General features: G+C 38.4%; 1 protein-coding gene across 9 annotated transcripts in view; it reads left to right on the forward strand.

The window, feature by feature from the left end:
- ryr1b (ryanodine receptor 1b (skeletal)) overlaps positions 1-24,785 on the forward strand; it is a 128,421-nt gene that overhangs the window by 89,841 nt on the left and 13,795 nt on the right. For 2 of the 9 annotated variants that reach the window (XM_081614644.1, XM_081614646.1), the window contains 20 exons: positions 220-234; positions 3,127-3,297; positions 4,859-4,918; positions 6,513-6,647; positions 6,734-6,846; positions 6,928-7,024; positions 7,751-7,857; positions 7,941-7,992; positions 8,965-9,045; positions 16,386-16,485; positions 18,081-18,160; positions 18,254-18,330; positions 18,414-18,487; positions 19,514-19,531; positions 21,230-21,310; positions 21,403-21,491; positions 22,827-22,955; positions 23,890-23,994; positions 24,189-24,218; positions 24,491-24,520. In XM_081614644.1, the coding sequence (XP_081470770.1) occupies positions 220-234; positions 3,127-3,297; positions 4,859-4,918; positions 6,513-6,647; positions 6,734-6,846; positions 6,928-7,024; positions 7,751-7,857; positions 7,941-7,992; positions 8,965-9,045; positions 16,386-16,485; positions 18,081-18,160; positions 18,254-18,330; positions 18,414-18,487; positions 19,514-19,531; positions 21,230-21,310; positions 21,403-21,491; positions 22,827-22,955; positions 23,890-23,994; positions 24,189-24,218; positions 24,491-24,520 (1,644 nt within the window). The remainder of the gene's footprint in view (positions 1-219; positions 235-3,126; positions 3,298-4,858; positions 4,919-6,512; positions 6,648-6,733; positions 6,847-6,927; positions 7,025-7,750; positions 7,858-7,940; positions 7,993-8,964; positions 9,046-16,385; positions 16,486-18,080; positions 18,161-18,253; positions 18,331-18,413; positions 18,488-19,513; positions 19,532-21,229; positions 21,311-21,402; positions 21,492-22,826; positions 22,956-23,889; positions 23,995-24,188; positions 24,219-24,490; positions 24,521-24,785) is intronic. The other 7 variants (XM_081614645.1, XM_081614647.1, XM_081614650.1 and 4 more) reach the window with 7 other exon arrangements.

A 24,785-nucleotide genomic window follows, 5' to 3' on the forward strand; every position in this document is an offset into this window, starting at 1 on the left:
GGAACGGCGGCAGAGCAATCCATTCATATATTCACATCGTCATTTTCTGTTTTTTCTGAAAGTTAAATTAATTATTACTCCATTCATTTCACATTAACGGTTTTGTAATAAATGAAATCTGACACATCCTTTCCCAGGATACTGTAAGTGGCGGTTTAGTGTCGCTAACTGTGTTTTCTCCATATATCCGATGTCGGTGGCTGGACGCCGGGTCACTAGGCCGGAGACGGAGAGGTTAGATTGTGTTTGTGCACGAGCGCTGTGCTGACCGCATGGCACCTGCGTTTGAGAGGCGTTTCATCGAGCCCTTCCCCCGTTACTCACACAAATACACTCACATAAAGGGGAGTCTTGGCATAACTGTGGGCGAAAGCAGGAAACAGACGGGCTCCTGTACACCAAACTGGACCAATAACAAGATATATATATATCGCAACAGATATGTGATCAATATAAACAGGAGGTCAGTACCCAAGAATTTCAGCTAGTGTTAGCTTCCACTAAATATACCCAGTACAGAGTTTGAGTCTGAACCAGAAAGGATTGGCGCCATCTTAGTAGGCAACGCAAAGCATGGTGGACCCACGGCTTTGAGACCAACGGACAGAAAACACGTCCTGACCAAAGATGCATGAACAAAATGACTGCCGTCGGGATCGACCCGTATGAGCCAGAGACCATGAGCCTCCAATCTCATACTGCTACACAGTTAGCTAGCAGATAAGACCTACTTCGACAGGAAGTACTACATTAAATACCACTGATATTTATTTTGTTTGACGTCCAGAGTACTTAAAAATTGCAACCAAGTAACAGTCGTAATGTACTTAACATTTTTTATAAGTTAGAAACAAGGCGAGAGCCTAAGCTTGTGGCTACTGTATTGTTGTCATGGCAACTCCATAGCAACTGCCTGCCAAGATGGCTGTCGGTTATAAAGTTCATGGGAAAAATGTACTATTGTAGCGTGTTAGCTAAAAAGTTTAGTGCTTTAGACTATTTTTATTAGACTGTTTTTCAGACTCCTGTTCTCCTAACCCAGAAATGGGACCAGAGGAAACTTAGCAACCCTGAGCAGGAGCACCTAGCTTACATGCTTCAGGTCAACATTAGACTCTTTTTCTTCTTTTGCTCTTTTCTTGGGTTTGTTATTTTGTTTGTATTTCCTTTTAAATCATGTAAACCACTTTGAATTGCCTTGTTGCTGAAAATGTGCTATATGAATAAAATTACCTTACCTGACCTTAGGGTTGTGTTTAGCTAAACATTAGTTTAGCTAACTAACTTCAGGTTTAGCTAAACATTTGTTTAGCTAGCATTAGCTAAACATTAGTTTAACTAACTAACTTCAGGTTTAGCTTAACATTAGTTTAGCTAACTAACTTCAGGTTTAGCTAAACATTGGTTTAGCTAACGATGAAGCGCTAAACAATAGTTTAGTGGATAATAATTGCTACTTAATAATTTGTCTTTGGCTGGGAAAGTTTCCGTCTTATAAGGTAGCAGCTGCAGATCATTTGCGACTTACAGCTGCTAGCAGCATCAGAAGACGTCAGCTTGGTGTACAGGTTCGCTCATAATGTATTTAAATAAATACGTTCTCTCAGAAGCGCTGTCTCCACGTTGGACGGGGCTGTGGGAGCGCTGGACGAGGTTTTTCATGTCTGTCTGTATTTGTGTGATTAGGGGTGTGGGAAGGCTGAATGAAATAAGCCGTTTGTAGATGGTAGTGGCCTGAGAGGTTTTATGGTGCTCGGATGAGCAGCTGAGCGTTTAGCTCCGCTGCAGCCGAGCGTCATCACCCGTAGTGTTTTTGTCTGATCAATAAACACTTTGCCTTTAGATCGGCCCTGTTGGATTCAGCTGTGGAGCTCGTTTGCTGTTTGTCAAATTCTGTCCCTGACGCTTGGATTTATTTTTTATTTTTTTACAGCATTTCTGCGCCGGAGGATTCTTCTCGTTTCAGCATTTGTATTAACTTTGTGCTCACTACCTGCTTGCAACCATAGAGAAAAGGATTTTCTGATGCTTGTGCAGCATTTCTCAGACAGCGAATCTGTCAGGGGAACTAAATGTACCTCAGCTGTCCTCATATCGACTAACTGGACTCATCAATTCTTGTCATGCTCATTGACCACATTAAAACTGCTAAATAATGCAACATCTAGTCATGGTGTAACTGATGTTTTATAGTTCCTGTTAATTAAATCTTATGTCTTCATATGTGAGGCCCTTACTGAGTCCATGTTTATTACCCGACTCCACGGAAAGTTGTTTTTAAGGATCTCTTCACATCTGGTAGTCCAGAGGCCTCTGTTCGATTGGGGACCAAAATTAAACCGTTTTTTAAATTTTCAGCTACCCATTCTTTCTTTCACACTGACTGAGTCCAATAATCCAAACTAATTGAAAAACCTGTTCCCCTCCCTGCCTGTGGGGGCGCTGCACCAAGAAAAAGTGAATAATAACATGAAATTCTCTGATAAAGACGCTCAGTGCAGCTGTCTTTGTCATGAAATGTAAACAAAATTGGAGCAGCGTTGGATTTTAGCGGTTGTAGGATTTCTCTTTTGTCTGGTAAAAAAAAAAACACGAGCCGTTTCTCTTGCTAGCGCTAGACTAGCATGATTGTTTTGGTTGTATTTACCCAGAATGCCCTGTACTGTAGTCCACTTCCTGCTTTTTTAGCAGTCTCCGGTCCGCTTGGCGTTCATATATGCATTCGAGCAGAGCTGTGAGGATGGACTCTTAGAACCTCAAGTTCCACGATTTGTTCTTGCTGACAGGGTGAGACCAGACAACAGTCAGAGTGTGAGAAAACCTTCAAGAGCTGTCAGTAGGGAACTTTGTCCATCACATTACTAACAATAAGGCTGAGCTGTGATTAGCAGTTGGGGCTGAAGCAGCAGTGAACCAAACTGAACGGGAACCGTTCCTGTTGGCAGGAAACGGTGTTTACACACTTTGATTCACTTTGTCTGCATGTCGTTCCTCATGTCAGCCTCTGTGTGTCCGTCCGTCACCTCGTCCTGTTTTGTTTTGTGTTTCGTGTTCTGGCCTCGTCTGTTTCCTTCGAGCTTCTTCAGTTTTCCAGTCGTTCGTTCTCTGACCTGCCGTTCTTTTCAGTCTGGAGGCTCGGAGCAGGAACGTAGCAAGAAGAAGAGACGAGGCGACCGCTACTCCGTGCAGACCTCCCTGATTGTGGCGGCGCTGAAGAAGATGCTCCCCATTGGACTCAACATGTGCTCCCCTGCTGACCAGGAGCTCATCAATCTGGCTAAGATCAGATACTCGCTGGTACCGTCTTCACTGAATTTAACCGACTTTATTTAAGGAACAACGCTGTTGTAAACTTGTCGTGTTAATTTCCTTCTGTAATACCATAGCTTCAGAAATAAAATTAACGCCTAAATAAAAATAACAAATATACTGTAAAATCGCAAAACCTGACAAAGTATTTTTAGTTTTTCGTCCCAATATCTTGAATTAAGACAAAACTAACTTATAAGTAACTTTTCAGCACCATGAGCTTGTTTTAAGTAAAAACCTGAGTTCCACTATTTCACTTATAATAAGGCATTTTCCCATGTTAAAGTGAAATAATCTGCCAGTGGAACTAGAACTTGGTTGCTAGGTGACGGGCTGGGTTTGGCTGGGGTTGCTAGGTGACGGGCTGGATTTGCTCGGGTTGCTAGGTAACGGTGCAGTGGAACATTCTACCAGTGGAACTAGATATTTTTATCAATATGAAGAAATTATTGACTTAAAACAAGCTCATATGTCTTGTTGAAAATTTGCTTGTAAGTTTTGTCTTTTTTTTCAAGTTTACTAAGATATTTGGACTAAACTAGACGAAAAACACTTTGTAAGATTTATTGTGTTTTTGGATTGTAGTAACCGAAGTTCCTACTTCTCATAAGCTGCGTTGCCACTAACCATAAAATTGTGCAAATTGTAATTTCGAAAATAAATCCGCTCAATGGACAGCATCGTTTTTTCAGCCGTTTTGGAGTAGATGCGTTTCACAAACCGGCGTTGCAGCTTATTCTGTCACCACAGCAGGCGCTGTTTCATTTTAACACCACGTTACTTCAAAAACATTGGCTTTGCAGGGCGGGGAACAAACACTATGGGAAAAGCCAAACAAAGAATAACAAGCAATGTCTGACCGACCGTTAAAATTATGATGATTATGGAACATTGGTAATGGAAACACTTTTTTTTTTTTTTTGCATCACAAGTCACATGATTAACAGTCGGATGTTTCTACTGGCAGAAATGACGAAGCAGACAACAGGAAGTAGTAGCAGCATGAGGATTTTTTTGTTTAGTTTTTTTTTCTGGCTCCATCAGAGCTCTCACAGCAGTTCATATAAAGTGTCATTCGAACGTGTCGGTCTTCTGTAAAATGGCCGACTACAATTTCTCCAAAACGCTTCTGGTAGGCGGGGCTTGTTATGTCAACACCTGAATAAAACTTGGACATCTCCTCTGATTGGCTGATAGATGAGCGCTATGAATATAATCTTATGTAACTGTTTACGTCTGAGACACTTTTTTACTGACTTATTGCGTGGAAAAAACCTCTTCACACGTTATTTTAAACTAAATTTCTTATTTAATAGAAACATTGCGATTACGAAGTTGTTTTTTCGACATTGGCACAAAAATGTTCAAACATTTGCAATGGAAACGCAGCTATAGGCGTGTTTACTTTTTAGTTTTATTTTGTAGCGTAAAGAAAACTGGTTCTTTAAATGCTTTATGTCTTTAGAGTAAGTACTTTTATATAACCAGATAACCAGCAGGCGTCATAATGATGATGTGTTGAAGTTTTCTCCCATGTTTTACCTTTTAGAAAGACACAGATGAAGAGGTGAGGGAGTTCTTGCAGAACAACCTTCATCTGCAAGGCAAGGTGAGTCGATTTGGTTTGTACAGTGGTGGATCAGACACTGTTTTAAATCATCTGCACCTATCACATCCTTTCACATTCACTGTAACAGTTTAATTTAAATGGAGTGTGTAAATAATGTATTTTAATTAATTTCAGTTTATGTGCCTTCTATTCACAGTAAATGACATATTAAATACTTTACCATATATAAAAATGAAAAACAAATTGTTATATATGTGTGTGTGTGTGAAACACAGCTAATTAATCTAAAACCTTAATATCCTAGTTGTTCCTATGTGTTTGTACTACATTTTATATTTATTTTTATTTTATGTACTTATTTGACTTCCCTTCGGCAGTTGGTATTTTTTTTTATTTTGTTGTACAAAGATAATACAATGAATTTTGATTTAATCCAATCATACAGACAAATGTTCTTTACAAAGTTTAAGTTTTTGTTTGTTTGTTAGTATGTGTGGAAAATAAGCCATTTCAAAAACCAACTTCCAACTATTGAGATACATTTGACGGGGCACTCAACCGTTACCTAGCAACGCCAGCACGTCACCTAGCAACGCCAGCCCGTTACCTAGCAACGCCACCAGAATTCCCGCACTTTGCTGAGCTACTGACCAGATTAAAATCTCATTACATAATGCAATAGATACTCCACAATAACTCCCTGAAGAATCTGAATTAATCTGATTTCCCTTTGGGATCATTGAAGTATTTTTGAATTTCAATAATTTAGTGCGAAAAATGCGATGAACATGTTTTGTTTAGCCCATAGATCAGAGTTTCTCAAACCCTTTCAACAACCACTAACTCCAAAATGCCCACGCAGTAACACAACATGTATAATATACACAACCTGAAATGAAAATATTAGTCTCTTAACTCACATAGTTGTTTTCTTTGTTCATTTTTGCTGTTTTGTAAATATAACTGGCCACAACAAAGCGATGAATGGGGGCATTTTGAGGGATTTACAGATTCTGAAAGTGTGGATGCTAAGCTTTCAATCACAGAAATCAAAAAATAAGTTATTTACTACAAATGGTTGGGTGCATTAATTACATTTAGATCTATATGCAATTTAAAAGCATAATAAAAGAAAAATAGACTTGAGTTGCTTTGCCAGAAACAAAAATCCTCTTCTACAACGAAATCTACAATAATCCACCCCTTTCTGTCTATTGTATTTATCTATTAAATAGTTTTTAATTGAATAAAAATAACAATAGCTGTTGACAAGGGAGCAGAGCATTATAAGCAAGCAAGGTTGTAAAAAAACAAAGAACAGTTCTGACCAGATGAGGCTCGTTCATGACGAATCTCTTAAATAAATGACGACCATTTAAGTTTGAGTGACCCTCTTTAAGCCATTTATCCATTATTATTTTTAAACATAATCCTTTGCTAAGCTAACTGTATGCACTGGACCACAAATGGTTGTTTACATGCAGTACCTTGTGAACCACCAGGGGGCGATCACAGTTTGATAAAGACATCCTAACCTGTTCAAGGAAGCACAATGGGTCCCCTTCAAGATTAAATGTGAGGAGTAGAAGCCAGACCTTGACAACATTGTTGGTTTTTGTCCTGGTGGTTCCAGGTGGAGGATCCAGCCATGCGCTGGCAGATGGCTCTGTACAAGGAGATGTCTGGAAAGGCTGAAGACGCCGAAGATCCAGAGAAAGTGGTCAAAAGAGTACAAGAGGTCTCTGCTGTCCTTTACCACATCGAGGTGGTGAGTGTCGCTGCAGTTCGCACGGCTGTGGGGAAAAACCCATAGAAAACAGATTAAAATGGCTTTTGTCTGCTTTCGTTCTTCAGACTGAGCATCCTTACAAGTCGAAGAAAATGGTGTGGCACAAGCTGCTGTCCAAGCAGCGCCGCAGAGCAGTGGTGGCGTGTTTCAGGATGACGCCTCTCTACAACATCCCGACGTAACGATCCCCGCCGCTCTGAATGAAAACATCAGCGTTTCATCAGAACAGATCAACAGCCCTCTGACTCTTCTACCGCAGGCACCGAGCCATCAACATGTTCTTAAACGCCTACAAGCGCAACTGGCTGGAAACGGAGGGCTACTCGTTTGAAGACAAGATGATCGACGACTTGTCAGTAAGTAACGTCTCAAACCGCACAAGTTATGATTTAACCTTTTTACGCCGGAGTTTCGAGCGTCTGCCTAAATAAATCTTCCTTATTTTAATTGTAAGTAGTTCTTTAAATGTCCTGTGAGATTATATATTTACCCATGTATCCATAACAACCGGAACTTTCAATATCCAGCAAGTTATTTTCGCAATATACCGGAATAATTACACTCTCTGCAGCTGCAGCTGCGAAGTTTCCGTATTAACCCGATACTTGCTGGAAAGTGCAACGTCTCCCCTTTCAGAAACCGTTGGAATTTTTCAGATAGCGCTACATGTGGCGGAATTACGATACTGCAAATTTAGAGGTGTCGGCGCCGACACGCTCCAGTCTAGAAGGGTTTTTAAGCTCATGAGGTGTAAAACAGAAACTTTTAAAAATAACATATAATTAAATTAAAGTACAACGATCTGTGCTTTTAAAAACATAAAGATTCATCTACGTCAGTGTTTCTCAGACCTTTTCTCTCTAAGAATCACTTAACCCATTTAGCAAACACTCACAGACCACCTAACTTGAAGTTGCTCTTGCAATAACACAGCATCTCAATATAAACAGCCTGAAATGAAAACATTTGTCTCTTAACTCTTCGTTCCTCCTAATGTGAAAGGTGGCGCTGTTTTGTAAATGTGATTGGCCACAAAACAAAAATTCGCTCTCATTAGAATCACTGCTGTTTCCCCAAACTAGAAAGCCTTGGAGGAAGAGGAGGAGGAGGAAGAGGAGACGGAGACGAAGCCGGATCCTCTTCATCAGCTGATTCTGCACTTCAGTCGCACGGCTCTGACGGAAAAACTGTGAGGCGGGTTTCAGCTTTCGCCTCTTTGAAGACGTCGGTCCGTCTTCCTTATTTCTGTTTATTTTTGTTTTCTCACTCCAGGAAACTTGAAGTCGACCATCTTTACATGTCTTATGCTGATATTATGGCAAAGGTACGTTTCCTCTGTCCTCTAATGAAACCTTCTCATTAAAGGGGCAGTATTATGTTAAATTAACTTATTTTTTAGCTTTACATCATGTTATAATGTGTTTTTCCCTCATGAAAATCACACCTGGAGTGTTGCTTTGATTCTTTCATGCATGTTTGAGAAATCCTTTAATTTCCATGGGAACCAAAACGCCTGGGTGGACTTAGCTCCGCCTTCGAGTACGAAGCTCCTCCCCCAATCAGCTCCTCCAGACTAGCTAGTAGCAATTAGCAAACAACTGCCATCTGCTGAGCTCATTATAGGAGCTACTTCTCAGTGAAACGCTGGTAAAAACGTTGTTAAAGGGTTAATAGAGGAGCCATGTTGGGATGTTGGCGTTTCAGAAAGAGCACTGCAAAAACACCAAATCGTACCAAGTATTTTTGGTCGAGTTTCTCAGTACAGTTAAGATAAAACTACCTTACAAGTAACTTTTCAGCAAGATGTAGCAGCTTGTTTTAAGTAAAACATTCCTTATTATTGATGGAAAAGAACTGGTTCTACTCAGGTTATTTCACTTACAACATGCGGAAAATGTTTTCTTACAAGTGAAATAATCTGCATATTGATTTTCAGCTATGTTAAGAAATTATTTAATTGAAACAAGCTTTTACATCTTGCTGAAAAGTTACTTGTAAGTTAGTTTTGTTTAATTTCAAGTGCATTAAGATTTTTTTCTCTAAAAATACTTGGTAAGATTGTGTATTTTTTATAGTGCGGGACACCCGATTTCCAGGCGCCGTATCAAAAGTATGATCTCTTTTTAAGTCATATTTGATATATAAAGCATTTTTTTAAACAACTTGTGGTAATAGTTACTTTATTGTCCTGTAAAATTGGTGGAAAACACATAAAACTTCCCCTTCAATGGATAGAAACTGCGATATTTTCATGAATAAACACTTTATTAATGATTTTGTCGCCGTCTTCCTGCAGAGCTGTCACATTGGTGAGGAGGACGAAGGGGGAGAGCAGGAGGGGGAGGAGCCATCCTTTGAGGTGCGGCAGACAGAGATGGTATGGGGGGACCAGGGGAGGGGAGGCAGGGGAGTCAGCGGAGAAGCCGCTCCCCGCGCGCCGAGTGACCTCACCGTGACATCACACTCAGCACACCCCCCCCACCACCCAACTCCTACCACAGCATTCCCCTCGTTTCTTTGTCTCTTTACTCTTAATTTTCGTTCACTCACGCCACTCGTCTATCTCCTGCAGTGGTGGACTGACCTGTGCATGCCTTTGCTGGACCGCCGGCAGGATCGGTGTTGTTGGTTCAAAACGTCCCTAAATTGCATGACTTGAGTGCAGAGAGATGGTGCAGCTAAAGACAACAGCAACAAACCCCGGAGTCGGTACCAAATCACAGTTTCTGAGCCTGAACTTAAAGAAAACCACATCAAAGGCAAACATCATCTGTTTACGACTTATACGACAGTAATGTTAATTTTCATCGTATAAATCCTGGACCGGGCATCAGTGCGTTACTGAGCGGCCACTGAAGTCACGTCTGAACTCACAATATGAATGGCAATAACTTACAGATGGATAATAAATAGTATCTATTTATTAGTTATCATTAATAACAGTTTATTATCCGTTAAATAAGGGTGAGATGGAGACCAAATACTGAAAATATTACATGCTTACAATGTGGTCTGAAATGTTTAGTTTAACAACTGTAGATAAAATATAAAGATGAACAGATTTGGTAGGAAACCAGTAGATTTAATCTCATTATCACCCTTAATTAATGCATAATTAACAGTTAGTAATGATTCATAAAGTGTTTAGAGGTGAATTAGAAGCATATATGAACTATTAGCCATCTAGAAGGAGAGCCTTGTTGTATTGTATTGTAAAGTAGCCTAAAGACCTATTAAACCAGCACCCTGTGAAAAGGTTTAAGAATGCCTGCATTAAGAAAACTATCTGTTGTTCACCACAGCAGGAAAATAAATGTTACAAAAACGGTAATTAAAAACTCTGAATTTAGCTTCTGCTCCATTTCAGACCAACGTTGTTACATTGTAACTCCCAAACGTTTGCCATAAGTTTCCCATTAACAGAGTTACTTTTGGTCCTAAAAACTCAATTTAATTCCTCAAATCTGGTGGAAAAGTAGCTAAAATACTCTAATACAATCAGAATACAGCTTTATGCAAACTTTTTCTCCTTCATTTATCTCAGACATAGAATAAAAATGAGTTAATGCTAAAGCTAATCGGCTAAGCTAAGTGAAAGCAATAATCAATTTAACCCAGAGTTAGCAGAAGCTTTTGCAGTAAGAAGACGTTCGTAATTGTTAAATGAAACGTTTTTGATGAGAGACTACGGTCAATAGTTAGCATACCTCCTCTAATGCGCTAAGAGCTAATGTTCTACTTAGCGTTTAGCATCTCTGCTAGCAAACTTTTATCCACTAAACTGAAATTTTCCAAATAAATTTCAATTTATTGCTAATTTAATTTACTTTGAGTTGAATAAAGTTTGACGTCGGTGTTGAAGTTTTGATCATCGACTGTGAAAAAGGTTTCAGACATTTATAGCCATGCTCTTATTTTGAAGTCTTTCTAAACAGCAGTTCAGTTTCTTCTATTCAAGTTTGTATTTTTTTAAAGAAACTTTAAAAGGTGCTTTTAAAATTACTTATTGGCTTTTAAAATTAACGGAAAGGCCTTTGAGATTTATTTTTTCATACTTTCAACATATTTATATCTTTTATTTTACCCTGAAATCTGATGTTTGCCTTTTAATGATGTTTTGAGTCTGATTTCAGTTTTGGACGCTGTGATTGTGCGGTTCTGCTGATCCAAGCTTTTCTAGAAGGGCAGCATTACGCAAATTTGGACTGAAAAAACATAATTTTGTTTTGTAAGGGTTTGTGTCTGAATAGTTTGTTTTTTTTTTGCAGAAAATGTTTTTTTGTGGAAAAGCATTTTACACAAAAATGTATATAGTAAGACCAAGTATTAGGGCCAGGCCAAGAATAAAGTCATATTACTGGAATAAAGTAATAATATTATGGGAGTGAAGTCGTGTTAATTTGTGTAAAAAAGTTATAATAATACAAGAAGTCAGAATGTTATGGGAAAAAAGTCAATGACACGAGAAAAGAGTCGTAATAATATTACTAAATTAGTAGTAAGAAAAAGTCTTGCAACAAAAATTCATATTATGAGAATAAAATCATAATAATACAAGTAAAAAGTCATAAAGACACAAGAATAAAAAGCTATAATATTACAGAAAGTAATAATGATACTAGAATAAAGTCAGAAAATTATTAGAATATGTGAGGAATATGTGAAAAAAGTCAAAGTGTATGACAAAAATTCAATAGATTAAAGTCGTCATATTAGTAGAATGAATTTTATAACTCCTACATGAAAAATTATTTTAAAAAATCTAAAGAAGGAACGTTGAACATTGGTATAAATTTTATAGGACATAATATTTAACACATCAACTCCAAATTATCAGTAGCAGAACTTTGAATAATCAATTTTACTAATATTATTATTGTTGTACATTTTATTTTGAAAGTCTCTTCGTCTGGCCCTAGTATTCTGTCGTAACATAAAGATCCGGAAGTGAAATGACTTCCGTAGATTTCATTAGAGAAGCACGCTCACCTCCAAATTGCGCATATAGGCTGCTTGCTGGGAGACCAAAAGTTAAAAGTTGTGGAGATTTTAGGGGAGTTTCAGAAGACACTGGATCTGTGTAAATAAAAAAAAAGCTAAGTAGACACAACTTTGCTGTTTCCTTCTGAGCCTGATGGGAAAATGTAATGCTGTCCTTCGTAACCCGGTTGAGTGAAAACGTATCAGTTATGAAATCAGGTTCTTACTAACAGAAACGAGCCGTTTTATTATTATTGTGCTGACTTTGTGCATTTGGCAAGTCACTTCCTGACTTGAACCTCCTGTTTGGCTAACACGTCTTGGGCTACGTTCAGCCTGAAGTCACACAAATCCGATTTTTTTATTTATTTTTTTGTGCCAGAATCTGATCTTTTCATGACGGCCTGAACAGCACAGATCAGATCTTCAGATCGGATACGTGGTTCTACATCTGATGCATGTCTGGTCTTTTTAAATGTGACCTGAATCTGAACGGCCAGATTCAGGTCCGACCTGAACGTCGTTGATGCTCGACAAGCATCTGCGTCCTGAAACGCACAAACCGGAAGGAAAACTACAACCATGACGGCCGATAACGAGGATTAAGTTGTTAACGAGCTGCTCTGGTCGGACAACAACTTTAAAACCATAAGACACGATCCCCCGTTAGCATCCTTCCACAAACACTGAACTCTTCTTCTTCTGTGGGACGTTATTGCGCCCCCTACTGCACATGCAGGACACTTTCAGCCATTTTCAGTTCACACTAGAGAACACATTCAGGTCGCATATTTGCAGAGTAGTAAAGTAAAATAAAATAAAAGCACTTTGTTACTAAGTAGATTTTTCCGATATCTGTACTTTACTTGAGCATCTATCTTTCTGAGAACCTTTTACTTTTACTCCCTACATTTTAAGAGACATATTTGTACTTTCTTCTCCTTATATTTTCACATGTGCCTTGTTACTTCCGTGATGAAAAAGATAGTAATGGAAAAATTCCAGTGATCACATAAAAAGAGTGTTTTAGTTTTGGTAATTCACCGTTCAGCTGGATGCAGCCAAAGCAAAGCAGAAGAAGAAAAACAACATGGATGGAGATATTTACCATCTGCAGCCTTAGTTTAAAAATATTTTCATGACTTTGGCTTAAAGAATGAATTGTGACGAATCTGCTGCATTTTGTTTAATCTAAATCATCCTGATTGAGATTTGGTTTTAATTTTAATTTAATTAAACAATGGAAGTCATTTTGTATTCTTCAAGGTGAAAATTGGTTCAATGTACTTTTACTAGAGTATTTTTATACAAGTATCTGTACGTCTGCTGAAGTATATTTACAGCTCTGGTAAAATCTAAGAGCCCAGTGAACTGAAGCCCGTTGAAAACCTGCTGGTTCTTCCACCAAACACTGATTCCTGAGTTAAAACTTTAGTATTGTTGTTTCTAAATCAAGATAAACTTCATTTCTTTGCATTATCTGAGGTCTGCACTGCATCTGTTTTTGTCATTTTGATCATTCCTCATTTTCTGCAAATAAATACTAAATTTTGGTTTTGAATTTCGGAGACATGTTGTCAGTAGTTCATGGAATAAAACAAGAAAGTTCACATATATTTATAAAAAGTAAAATCAGAGAAACTGATTGTTTTAATTGGTCTCTTAATTTTTTCCGGAGCTGTATTTGGAAATGTGAACGACAACGCAAAAAAAAAAAAAAGGATTTCACAAAAAATCGGATTTGATGGTTAAATCCTGCAGTGTGAACGTAGCCTAACTCTCACCTACTAATCCAGGTGTTTTCAGCCCTTATCGCCCTGAAGCTCCGCTTTGAGTCCTAATCACTGATGACTAACACAGACTTGTCTTTAGTTTGAACTGGACGGGTGACAGGTCTCCCTCTCTGTGCACACCAAGGACTACAGTAAAAGCCTGCACAGTCCAAGCCCAAGGTCACACTTCAAACCACATCTAGACATGCACTTTAACCTTTCACAATAAAAGTCAAATAAGGAAACAGGAGCTCTGTAACCAGAGGAAATCCGCAGCGTTTTCATTCATGCCAGACTTTTGAGGGTTGGGGTGGCGGGATGGAGGGATGGGGTAGATGTAGTTCTGTGTGCTTTGGGAGGGGTTTCATATGCATGGTATGCAGAGGGTGAGGCTGGCTAACCTCTTTTGTCAACAGGATGGTTCCTGGACCAGAGAGGCAGATTACAGTTTAATACCCGGTCCCATCACTGCAGAAACACAAAGTCCACAAAGTGTTTTAGTCTACGTTCTTGTTCAAATATCTTAGTTCACCTAAAATAAGACAAACCCAAATTACAGGTAACTTTCCAATGACATATAGGAGCTTGACTCAAAAGGGGGGATGTGTTATGTAAAATTCAGAGTTTGCACGTTTTTTTGCTTCGATTTAAGTCTGTACTGCTCCTGAAATAAACACCATTCAGACGTTTTTTGGCTATAAGTTAATATTTTTTACTGTCTTGAAAATTAGCCATTTCAAGAACCTCCAGAGTGCAACATAACAAATCAGCGGGCACTGCCTGTTACCTGGCAACCCCAGCAGAGTTCCGCCCGTTACCTAGCAACCCCAGCAGAGTTCCGCCCGTTACCTAGCAACCCCAGCAGAGTTCCGCCCGTTACCTAGCAACCCCAGCAGAGTTCCGACTGTTACCTAGCAACCCCAGCAGAGTACCGCCCATTACCTAGCAACCCCAGCAGAGTTCCAACTGTTACCTAGCAACCCCAGCAGAGTACCGCCTGTTACCTAGCAACCCCAGCAGTTCCGCCAGTTACCTAGCAACCCCAGCAGAGTTCCGCCCGTTACCTAGCAACCCCAGCAGAGTTCTGCCCGTTACCTAGCAACCCCAGCAGAGTACCGCCTGTTATCTAGCAACCCTAGCAGAGTTCCAGAATGTTTGGTCAGCTGGTTTTACTGCTGTGTTCTCTGTACAAAGGCTGCTGCAAACAGACAAGTGTTTTGTTGTTGACATAACATACGAATCTTTCAGTGTCTAGAGAATCAGCAGGCACTGCCCGTTACCTAGCAACCAAAGCTGAGCTCCATCACGTTTGGTCAGCTGGTTTTACTGCTGTACAATGGCTGCTGTTGTTGACTTACCATCCAGAAACCGCTTGCTGCATTCTTACTGGTTGCACAGAAGGCTCCACTTCTGCTTTTCAAAGATGTACGGTTGTATAATTGCGCGTCTGTTTGCAGCCATTTTCACATGTGAGTGTAAACGTTAAGTTTGAGGCGTGGCCAGCAGCAGGTTATTTGGATTTAAAGTGACAGGACGGCAGAATTTAGCAGATCAAAATCTCATTATTTAGGGATGATTTTGTGCAAAAAAAAAAAGTAATGTAGATGTTTTGTATAGGCCATAAATCTATTCTAACCTGTTCAAAGAATCACAGTATTATATATGTTTAAGTAAGTAATTGTATAATATTGATTTTAAAAAGTACTAGTTCCACTGGAAGATTATTTTACTTATGACATTTCCCCATTTTATAAGTGAAATAATCTGCCAGTGGAACTAGAACTTTTTATCAATATGCAAAAAATACTGAGTTAAAATAAGTTTGTATGTCTTACTTGCTAGTTTGTCTTATTTCGAGTGTAATAAGATATTTGCACTGGAAACTAGACCAAAATACTGGGCAGCGTGTTGCTGTTTGTGTAATAAATAACATCAAGACGCAACAAAACCTGCAGTAAATGTTTTCAGTCCTTTAAGCTCTTAAGTAATTTACCCATAAAGAAAAGATTCAGATGAAGTCGCTGACGGACGTCCAGGCAGGAAACTGGCCACTGTTCTGTTGGAAGCAGAGGTTGCATGAAGTGGAAGAGTGTGTGTGTGTGTGTGTGTGTGTGTGTGTGTGTGTGTGTGTGTGTGTGTGTGTGTGTGTGTGTGTGTGTGTGTGTGTGTGTGTGTGTGTGTGTGTGTGTATGTGTGTTTGTTATGCTCTGGGGCAAAGTGTCGGCTGCCGTCGAGTGTTTGCACCTCTGGTGGATGTCAACAGTTGGAATAATAACTGCCTCCATGACTAATACACACTGTGTGAGAGTGGAGGTGTGTGTCATTATTGATTATTGATTATGTTTTATGGCAGGTGGAAGTGCCGGCGCTCTGCCGTTTTAACCAACAGGGGAATTAACCCCACTTTATTCTGTTAATATTATAACTTTATTCTCATATTACTTCAGCTGTTATTCTTGTACAGTTTTACTCTACAACAATTTATGACTTAATTTAATCATAATTTTATTGTTTTTATTTATTTGTTTTTCTTAGCCAGGCTGTTGTACAATTCAGAAAGTTTATCCACATAGAAATTTGGATTTTAGTTACTGTTAAAGATTAAATACAACAAACCTTCAGCATCCAATCCAGGTGCATATCTAGAATATAAAATATTTAATCTCTCATTCTGTAAAATGAAAATTGATTTAACAATTTAATAATATTTTATTTTTAATTTGTGTTACTAGGAAAGATAATATTTCATAAAGGCTTAAGTGAAATTTAAGTGATTTATATACATTTGTTAGTAAATAAGATGCAACGTTAGATGTAGTTTATTGGATGCAGTTCTAGCAGGAAGGCCTCCAGAAAGCGGATCAGAGTGTGAAGGTGTGTGTGAAGGTGTGTGTGTGAGTGTGGGGGGCAGTGCAGATCCGCTTGGCGGGGTTTCAGCTCCTCTTCTTCTCTCTTTGCTCCACAGGAAAAGGAAATGGAGAAGCAGAGGCTTCTGTACCAGCAGTCCCGTCTGCACAACCGCGGGGCTGCAGAGATGGTGCTGCAGATGATCAGCGCCTGCAAAGGTCAGCCTGTAGCTGCTAGCAACCAGCTACATGCACTCAGTTACTTTAAATTAACTTCTATTTTACTCTTACTTGAATAATTTCTTGGACGGATATTTTTTACTTGAGTAAAATATGTTTAAAGTAGTGCTTCTCTTACTGAAGTACCGTTTTTGGGCTCTCTGCCCACCTCTGCTTGTTTCACACGTTTCTTCTGACTCCTGTCCTTTCAGGACAGATTGCGAAGTTTAATCCTCGTCCTTGAGTGTTTTATCTCAGATCTACTGTAACTCCACACGGGAGGGAGTTCAGTCTTCCTCTCCTGTTTTTAAAACTGAAATGAATTGCACACTGTAAAAACACAAAACCTTACCAAGTATTTTCAGGCGAGTTTTTGGTAAACAAAAAAAATATATATATATATCTTGGTTCACTTAAAATAAGACAAAACTAGCTTATAAGTAGCTTTTCTGCAAGTTACAGCAGTTTGTTTTAAGTCAATAAATCCTTAATATTGAAGAACAACTTCTAGTTCCACCGTTACCTAGCAACCCCAGGCCGTAACCTAGCAACCCAGTTCTAGTTCCATTTGTGAAAAATGTCTTGTTATAACTGAGATAATCTGGATCTGGAACTGAGTCAGTATTCAAAACGAGCTTCTGTTTCTTCATGAAAAGTTACTTCTAAGGTAGTTTTGTCTTATTTCGAGTGTAACAAGATATTTATCCTAGAAACTGGACGAAAATACTTGGTAAGATTTTGTGTTTTTGCAGTGCAGTAGCAGTGGGAATTAAGGCAAATGTCGCAATCAGGTCGATCCTAACAGCCAAAGTGCTGTAGAAGCCAAAGTGATTATTTATGTTTCACATCTGTTGGCTTGGAAGTGACTGAAGCAAACAAATGTTGTTTTTCAGTTTGGTCAAAAGCACTTTTTGTGCTGGAAAAGTTAATTTTATTATTATTCATCAGCTTTAAAAACATCAGTTCAGACACTGAACTTCACTAAACAACCAAGTAAATTAACGCTTCATAATTTATCCATTATTATGAAAGTTAGCAAAGTCCATCCATCCATCCATCCATTTTCTTACACCCTTGTCCCTCAGTGGGGTCGGGAGGTGCTGGTTCCTCTCCAGCTAGGGTACCGGGCGAGAGGTGGGGTCACCTGGACAGGTCGCCAGTCTGTCACAGGGCAACACAGAGACACACAACCATGCACACACACACTCACACCTAGGGGCAATTTAGAGAGACCAATTAACCTGACAGTCATGTTTTTGGACTGTGGGAGGAAACCGGAGTACCAGGAGAAAACCCACCATGCACAGGGAGAACATGCAAACTCCATGCAGAAAGACCGGGGCCGGGAATCGAACCCAGAACCTTCTTGCTGCAAGGCAACAGCTCTACCAACTGCGCCACTGTGCAGCCCAGTTAGCAAAGTCGCTAAATTAATAATTAGCTCTGCTATTAGCACATTAGCAGAAGTGTTAGTTCTTGTATTTAGCATCAGTACTTGTTGCTAGTCAACCACGAAACTCTAAAAAGGAAGAAGATTAGAGACATTTACCAGATTAAACTGGATTAAACTGGCCTGTCGGTTGGGATTATTCCAGGCGAACCAGGAGCCATGGTTTCTTCCACACTCAAACTGGGAATCTCCATCCTCAACGGAGGCAACAGTGATGTTCAGCAGGTAAATCCACCTGGAAATGTTTCCTAGAGCTCAATCAATAACCAATGTTTAGATATGTATTACATGAACGTCTCTGTGTGTGTGGCTGTGCAGAAAATGCTGGATTACCTGAAGGACAAAAAGGACGTGGGATTCTTCCTGAGCGTTCAGGCTCTGATGCAGACCTGCAGGTCTGTGTGGATTCTAATCTGTCAGAGTAATCAATAGATTAATTGATTACTGGAATAGTTCTAGTTCTATTTGTTCTTGGCAGCGTTTTGGACTTGAATGCGTTTGAGAGGCAGAACAAGGCGGAGGGACTTGGGATGGTTTCAGAGGAGGGAAGCAGTGAGTATCCTCTCTATTTCACCACAGAACTGATCCACACTGCAAAAACAACTAATCTTACCAAGTAAGTTTACCTAGTTTCTTGTGCAAATATCTCGGTGCACTTGTAAGAAGACAAAACTAACTTAGAGAAACTTTTCTGCAAGGTATAGAATTCAATAATTCCCTAATATTCATGAAAAAGTTCTACATTTTCCAATAAGTGAAATAATCTGCCAGTGGAACCAGAACCTTTTCATCAAAAACAAGGAATTATTGACTTTAAACAAACTCATACATCTTGTTTAAAAGTTACTTGTAAGTTAGTTTTCTCTTATTTTCAGTGTACAAAGATATTTACACTAGAAACTATGTAATAACAAACCTTGTAAAGATTTGTTGTTTTTGTAGTGCATCTTATTTTCGTTGCATTGTGAAGCTGATGGGACATTTTTGGACCCGGCTGTGGAATCTGTGTGCGTACATGTGCGTCTGTTTGTGGACGGCTGCTTCCTAAAGAGCTACACTGCAAAAACACAAAATATAACCAAATATTTTTGCTCTAGTTTCTGGTGCAAATACCACATTTTATTTGAACTACAACAAAACTGACTTACAAGTAACTTTTCAGCAGATATAGGAGCTTGTTTTCAGTCAGCAATTCCTCAATATTGATAAAAAGTTACAGATTATTTCAGACATTTTTCCTATAAGTGAAATAATCTGTAACGTTTTTATAAACATTGATGAATTATTTACTTAAAACAAGCTCCTACATCTGCTTAAAAGTTGTTAGTTTAAATCTGTTTCAAGGGAACCAAGATATTTCCACTGGAAGTTAAACCAAAAATACTTGGTAAGATTTAGTTTTTGCAGTGCACTGCTGACTTTAATGTTTATAAATGAAGTTTTTTTTTATCATCCACTGCCAGTCCTGAGATTCCTGGACTCACTGCGTCTCTGTTTGTTTTTCTCTCCCTCCATTTTGTTCATTTTACGAACCTCTTACCTCTCATGTCTTCCTTCACGCCAATTCTCTGCGCTCAGATAAGAAGCTAGAACGTGGTAAATGAAACTTTGCTGTCGTGAATTTTCTCTCTCTCTCTCTCTCTCTCTCCTTCCTGTCCTTCCTGTCTTCTCTCTTTCTCTCTTTTTGGCTCCTAATCACACGACTAGTCTCTTTAATTGTTGTGAAATTAATATGCATTTCATTTCACACTCAAGGAATCAGTGAAATTAATCTTTGCCGTTATCCTGCAGCGATTGCAAAGTTTAATCCTCGTCCTTGAGTGTTTTATCTCAGATCTACTGTAACTCCACACGGGAGGGAGTTCAGTCTTCCTCTCCTGTTTTTAAAACTGAAATGAATTGCACACTGTAAAAACACAAAACCTTACCAAGTATTTTCTGTCTAGTTTTTGGTAAAAAAAAAATAAAAAATCTTGGTTCACTTAAAATAAGACAAAACTAGCTTATAAGTAGCTTTTCTGCAAGATACAGCAGTTTGTTTTAAGTCAATAATTCCTTAATATTGAAGAACAACTTCTAGTTCCACCGTTACCTAGCAACCCCAGTCAGGCCCAGGCCGTAACCTAGCAACCCAGTTCTAGTTCCATTTGTGAAAAATGTCTTGTTATAACTGAAATAATCTACCAGTGGATCTGGAACTGAGTCAGTATTCAAAACGAGCTTCTGTTTCTTCATGAAAAGTTACTTCTAAGGTAGTTTTGTCTTATTTCGAGTGTAATAAGATATTTATCCTAGAAACTGGACGTAAATACTTGGTAAGATTTTTGTGTTTTTGCAGTGCAGATTTTTCAACACATCTGGCATTATGAAAGTTGGGCAAAAAACGTTATTTTTTCCACGTTGGCAAGTTTTATTTTTATTTTTTATTTGCTTTCCCCATGTCTAACAGGGAACTTTTATGAATGAGAAAAAATCTACAAAAACGTAGATTTAGCAAAAAGGAGAAAATATACATAAAGTTTTCAACTAACGGTATTTAAATATTTAAACCATCCTTCCACCTTTTGCTTTTGCTTTTGTTTTCTGTTTGTGCATTTCTGTACAGGACTCGGCTGTCTGTCGGCGAACCATCAGCTAAATCTGACAGTTTTTAGGTCAAAAAGATGTTTTTTTACGTGTTTATATCCAGAGTAAAGGAGTTTCCTTGCATTTGGGTCGTACAGTAGATCTGTCCTGCATGACGGCGTGCGGTTCTGTTCGTTCCCGTCTAAACGCTGTTGTCCTGTCGGGTTTTCGATGGTTGTTATGTCCTCATTTATCTGTTTTTTTATGTTCTCGTTGAGTGTTTTTTAAGTGATGCTTGTTCTGGTCTGAGTTCTGTTGCATCGTTTCCTGTTAAACGAGTTTAGAAAAAGGAAAAGAAAATGTCTGACAAACTAACCGGAACAGAGTTTCTTGGTGGAAATTTACTAGCACTTGCTAATCAGAACAGAATGTTATGATGTGATGTTTACTAGCATCCTTGGTAAAAGTGTGTAAAAAATATATTTTCACTACTTCATATTCAATCAGAGAGGAAAATAACCCACTTTAAAACCTTTTTTTTAAACTTCACATTGTCTACAACAGTTATAGTCGCTCCTTTTTCCAACAGGACATCGTTTCCGCTGTGATATTTTACATATCATGCATTTAAGTCCTGTACCAGTGATCCAACAGTGTACCAGTTGGATCACTGGTACACTGCAAAAACACAAAATATCTCCAAGAATTTTTCTTCTTGCTCTGCCTCAGATGAGAAAGTGATGGCAGACGATGAGTTTACGTGCGACCTCTTCCGCTTCCTGCAGCTCCTGTGCGAAGGCCACAATAACGGTAAATATGACTGACATCATCTTAGTTGCACTTAATAAAATCGTTGGTTAAATTCTTTACAAAAAAAAAATCCCATTTCTGGTTCTGTTAAGACTTCCAGAACTACCTGAGAACGCAGACGGGCAGCACGACGACCATCAACGTCATCATCTGCACCGTGGACTACCTGCTTCGACTGCAGGTCACGCTGCTTCGGCCGCGCGGCGCATCACTGCACTGCAAAAGCACAGATCCTACCGTGTGAATTTTGGTCTAGTTAATAGTGCAAACAATACTAGTTTGCTTGAAATAAAGCAAAACTACTTAGGCAAGACGTAAGAATCAATAATAATTCCTTAATATTAATAAAAAGTTCTAGTTCCACTGGTAGAATATTCCACTGCGTCGTTACCTAGCAACCCTGGCCAAGCCCAGCCCGTTACCTAGCAACCCCAGCCAAGCCCAGCCCGTTACCTAGCAACCCAGTTCTAATTCCACTGGCTGATTATTTTCACTGATAACTTAAGAAAATGTCTTGCCAGTGGAACTAGTATTTATTTTTTTTTTGTATTTAAAAAAAAAAATCAAAATTAAGGAATAATTTATTTAAAACGTTTTCCCATTTCTGGCTGAAAAATTACTTGCTAGTATTATTTCAAGAATACTACAAATATTTTTAATAGAAACTAGACCAAAAATATATGGTAAGATTTTGTGTTTTTGCAGTGTGGATAAATAAAGATCTTATTTATGATATTTTTGTTTTGATTAAAGCAGCTTTGGTTTATTTTTGTAAGTTTAATATTATTAAAACCATTCTGAAAATATCACATAAGTAACTTTGTACAGTATAGATATTTATTAGTTATTTATTAGTAAAGTGTTGTTTACTACCTTTCTGTTGGATCACTCGTACACTGCAAAAACACAAAATATCACCAAGAATTTTTGTCTAGTTACTCATGGAAATATCTTAGTCCACATAAATTAAGACAAAACTGACTTAAAGTAACTTTCCAGATTTAGGATCTTGTTTTAAGTCAATAATTCCCGAGCATTTATATTTTTCATTTATAAATAAGACATTTTTCCCATGTTATCAGGAAATCTGCCAGAGGAACTCGGAACTATTTTACAAATATTAAAGAATATTTAATATTTATATCCACCTTATGTCCTCCTGACAAATTATTTGTAAGTTAATTTTGTTTTTAGTCAGGTGTGTTAAGATATTTATATCAGAAACTAGACAAAAATACTAGTAAGAGTTTGTGTTTTTGCAGTGTATCAGTGACCGAACTGAAAATAAATAACACTGTTTATGTATTTCATATAATTAAATATATATATAAACTACAGTTACTCATTTGATATTTTCAGAGTTGCTTTATTATTATTAATCAATGCAAAATATAATTACCAGGATCAAGTTTTAACTTTTTTATTTACTAGATTGTTGTGTAAGGTTTTGTGTTTTTGCATTATAAGGCAGGAATAACAATAATATGATAACTTTATAATATATATAAATGTCCAGGAGTCCATCAGCGATTTTTATTGGTATTACTCTGGGAAAGACATCATCGATGAGCCTGGAAAGAGGAATTTCTCCAAAGCCATGACTGTGGCCAAGCAAGTCTTCAACAGCCTGACTGAGTACATCCAGGTGAGGCGCTGCTGACAGTCGAGCCTCGTTTCATTCCTGCAGACAAACCTAAACGTGGATTAAATTAGCTCTGAATGTTGAAGACACTTTGTGTGTCGTTATTTACATCCGGAAATTTTGCGGATTTGTGCAAAGCGGGAGGGAAAAAATCACGATTTTTTTTACTTTCCATCAAGAACGTCATTAACAAAATGAAACCTGGAGATGTAACGTGGCACTAATTCAGTGCCGTACGCCACAGTTGGACAACTCAAAACCATTCATGTCATTCTTTTTTTTTTTCTTGCTGTCTGCGTTGGCTATGATACATGCAGACTTGTTGCCATAGCAACTGACAACAACGGATTCGACACCAAAAAGCGCTCAAATATTTTAGACACAAACAGAAAATTCAGCTTGTTAGTTTTATGTTTATTAAAAAGTGATCGCTGGGCAGGTTAGCTACCGCCGCTATTAGCTAAGCTAACTCTGTGGTGGTTGATTAGCTCATTTAAACACTTAGTCTACTGATGATCTACTGATGATCTGTCAGAGTTGATGTGAGGGTCACCTTTTTTTTGTTATTTAACAGAAACACAGAATTCTGCAGCGCGTCCACATGTTAAAATTGTCAAAGTCAAGCTAGCATAGCCTCCCTCGCTATTGTTGTTTTAATGAAAACCTTTTGCTGACCTCGTTATCGAATTGTCGTGGTATTGACAATAGCAAAGCATTGCGTCCCTGCTTCTTTTATATGTCCTTGCTACATTGAAGATTTAGCATGTTTTGTTGACAACTTTACAGCTAAATCAAATGCTAATCATCGTTAGCGAGCAGCTTCTTGCCCTCCAGCAGGGAGATGTCAAAAGACAGCGTGTCTGTAGAATAATTTGGGTCTGGAAGGTGAAAAGATTTCATTTTAAAAACATGCAGTTTGATGTTTTGTGTGTTTCAGGGCCCCTGCACTGGTAACCAGCAGTCTCTGGCCCACAGCAGGTTGTGGGACGCTGTTGTGGGTTTCCTCCATGTTTTTGCTCATATGATGATGAAACTGGCGCAGGTGAGGAAAAATCAAATACTGACGTAACGGGTACCTAGTTACCTAGGGTGACATCCAGTGATAACACTCAGAAATGTTAATTTTTATTAGTGTTTTGCTGCTTTTATTGGCTGTTCTTAAGCAGTGTGTGAACTCTGTTCTTTACTGAGATGTAAAAAGGTTTAAATCTAATATAATATGTGTAATCCTGTTAGATGCACCCTGATCCTGGACAACGAAATGTCGTAAGATTTTATTCAAAGTTCTGTCACGCTTCTTCGAGGACAACGCATGCTTTACCGTCGTTTTCAGTTCAGCATTCAGTTCTGCATCATTGATTTATTCCTCTCGTTTTCTGGTAATGATCAGTTGCTTATTTCTTCCATCCTGCAGCCCTTTTTTCCACAAACAGCTTTGCAATATTTCATTTTTTTTGTCCTTCTTCCCACCATTTAATTTAATTGTAATATCTGTGATGCTAAACATGAATATTCTTTGTCTATAAATGCAAACCCAGGATCATTTTTGGAGTAGAACACACTCTGAGGTAGTGATTTAGATTTATCTTTATACAAATCTCTCAAAAGAGACACCCAGTGGTGGGCACACTTTCGCTAATCTGTTAAGAGAGGAGCTATTTTTTGTTTTGCTAACTTTTAAAATGTTTAAAAGTTATACTAACGGAATATTTGAAGGAGAAGCTGAACGTGTCTCATCATTTATGCTTGAGCTTTTGTAGCTATTTTGATTCAAATAAATAGATACTTAAGTGGGAGCTGCAACCAACTGCTAATATGCTAACACATTAAAGT

This window comes from Poecilia reticulata, chromosome 13 (genome assembly GCF_904066995.2).
Source record: "Poecilia reticulata chromosome 13, P_reticulata-male-v2, whole genome shotgun sequence".
In the NCBI taxonomy this organism is placed as follows: domain Eukaryota; kingdom Metazoa; phylum Chordata; class Actinopteri; order Cyprinodontiformes; family Poeciliidae; genus Poecilia; species Poecilia reticulata.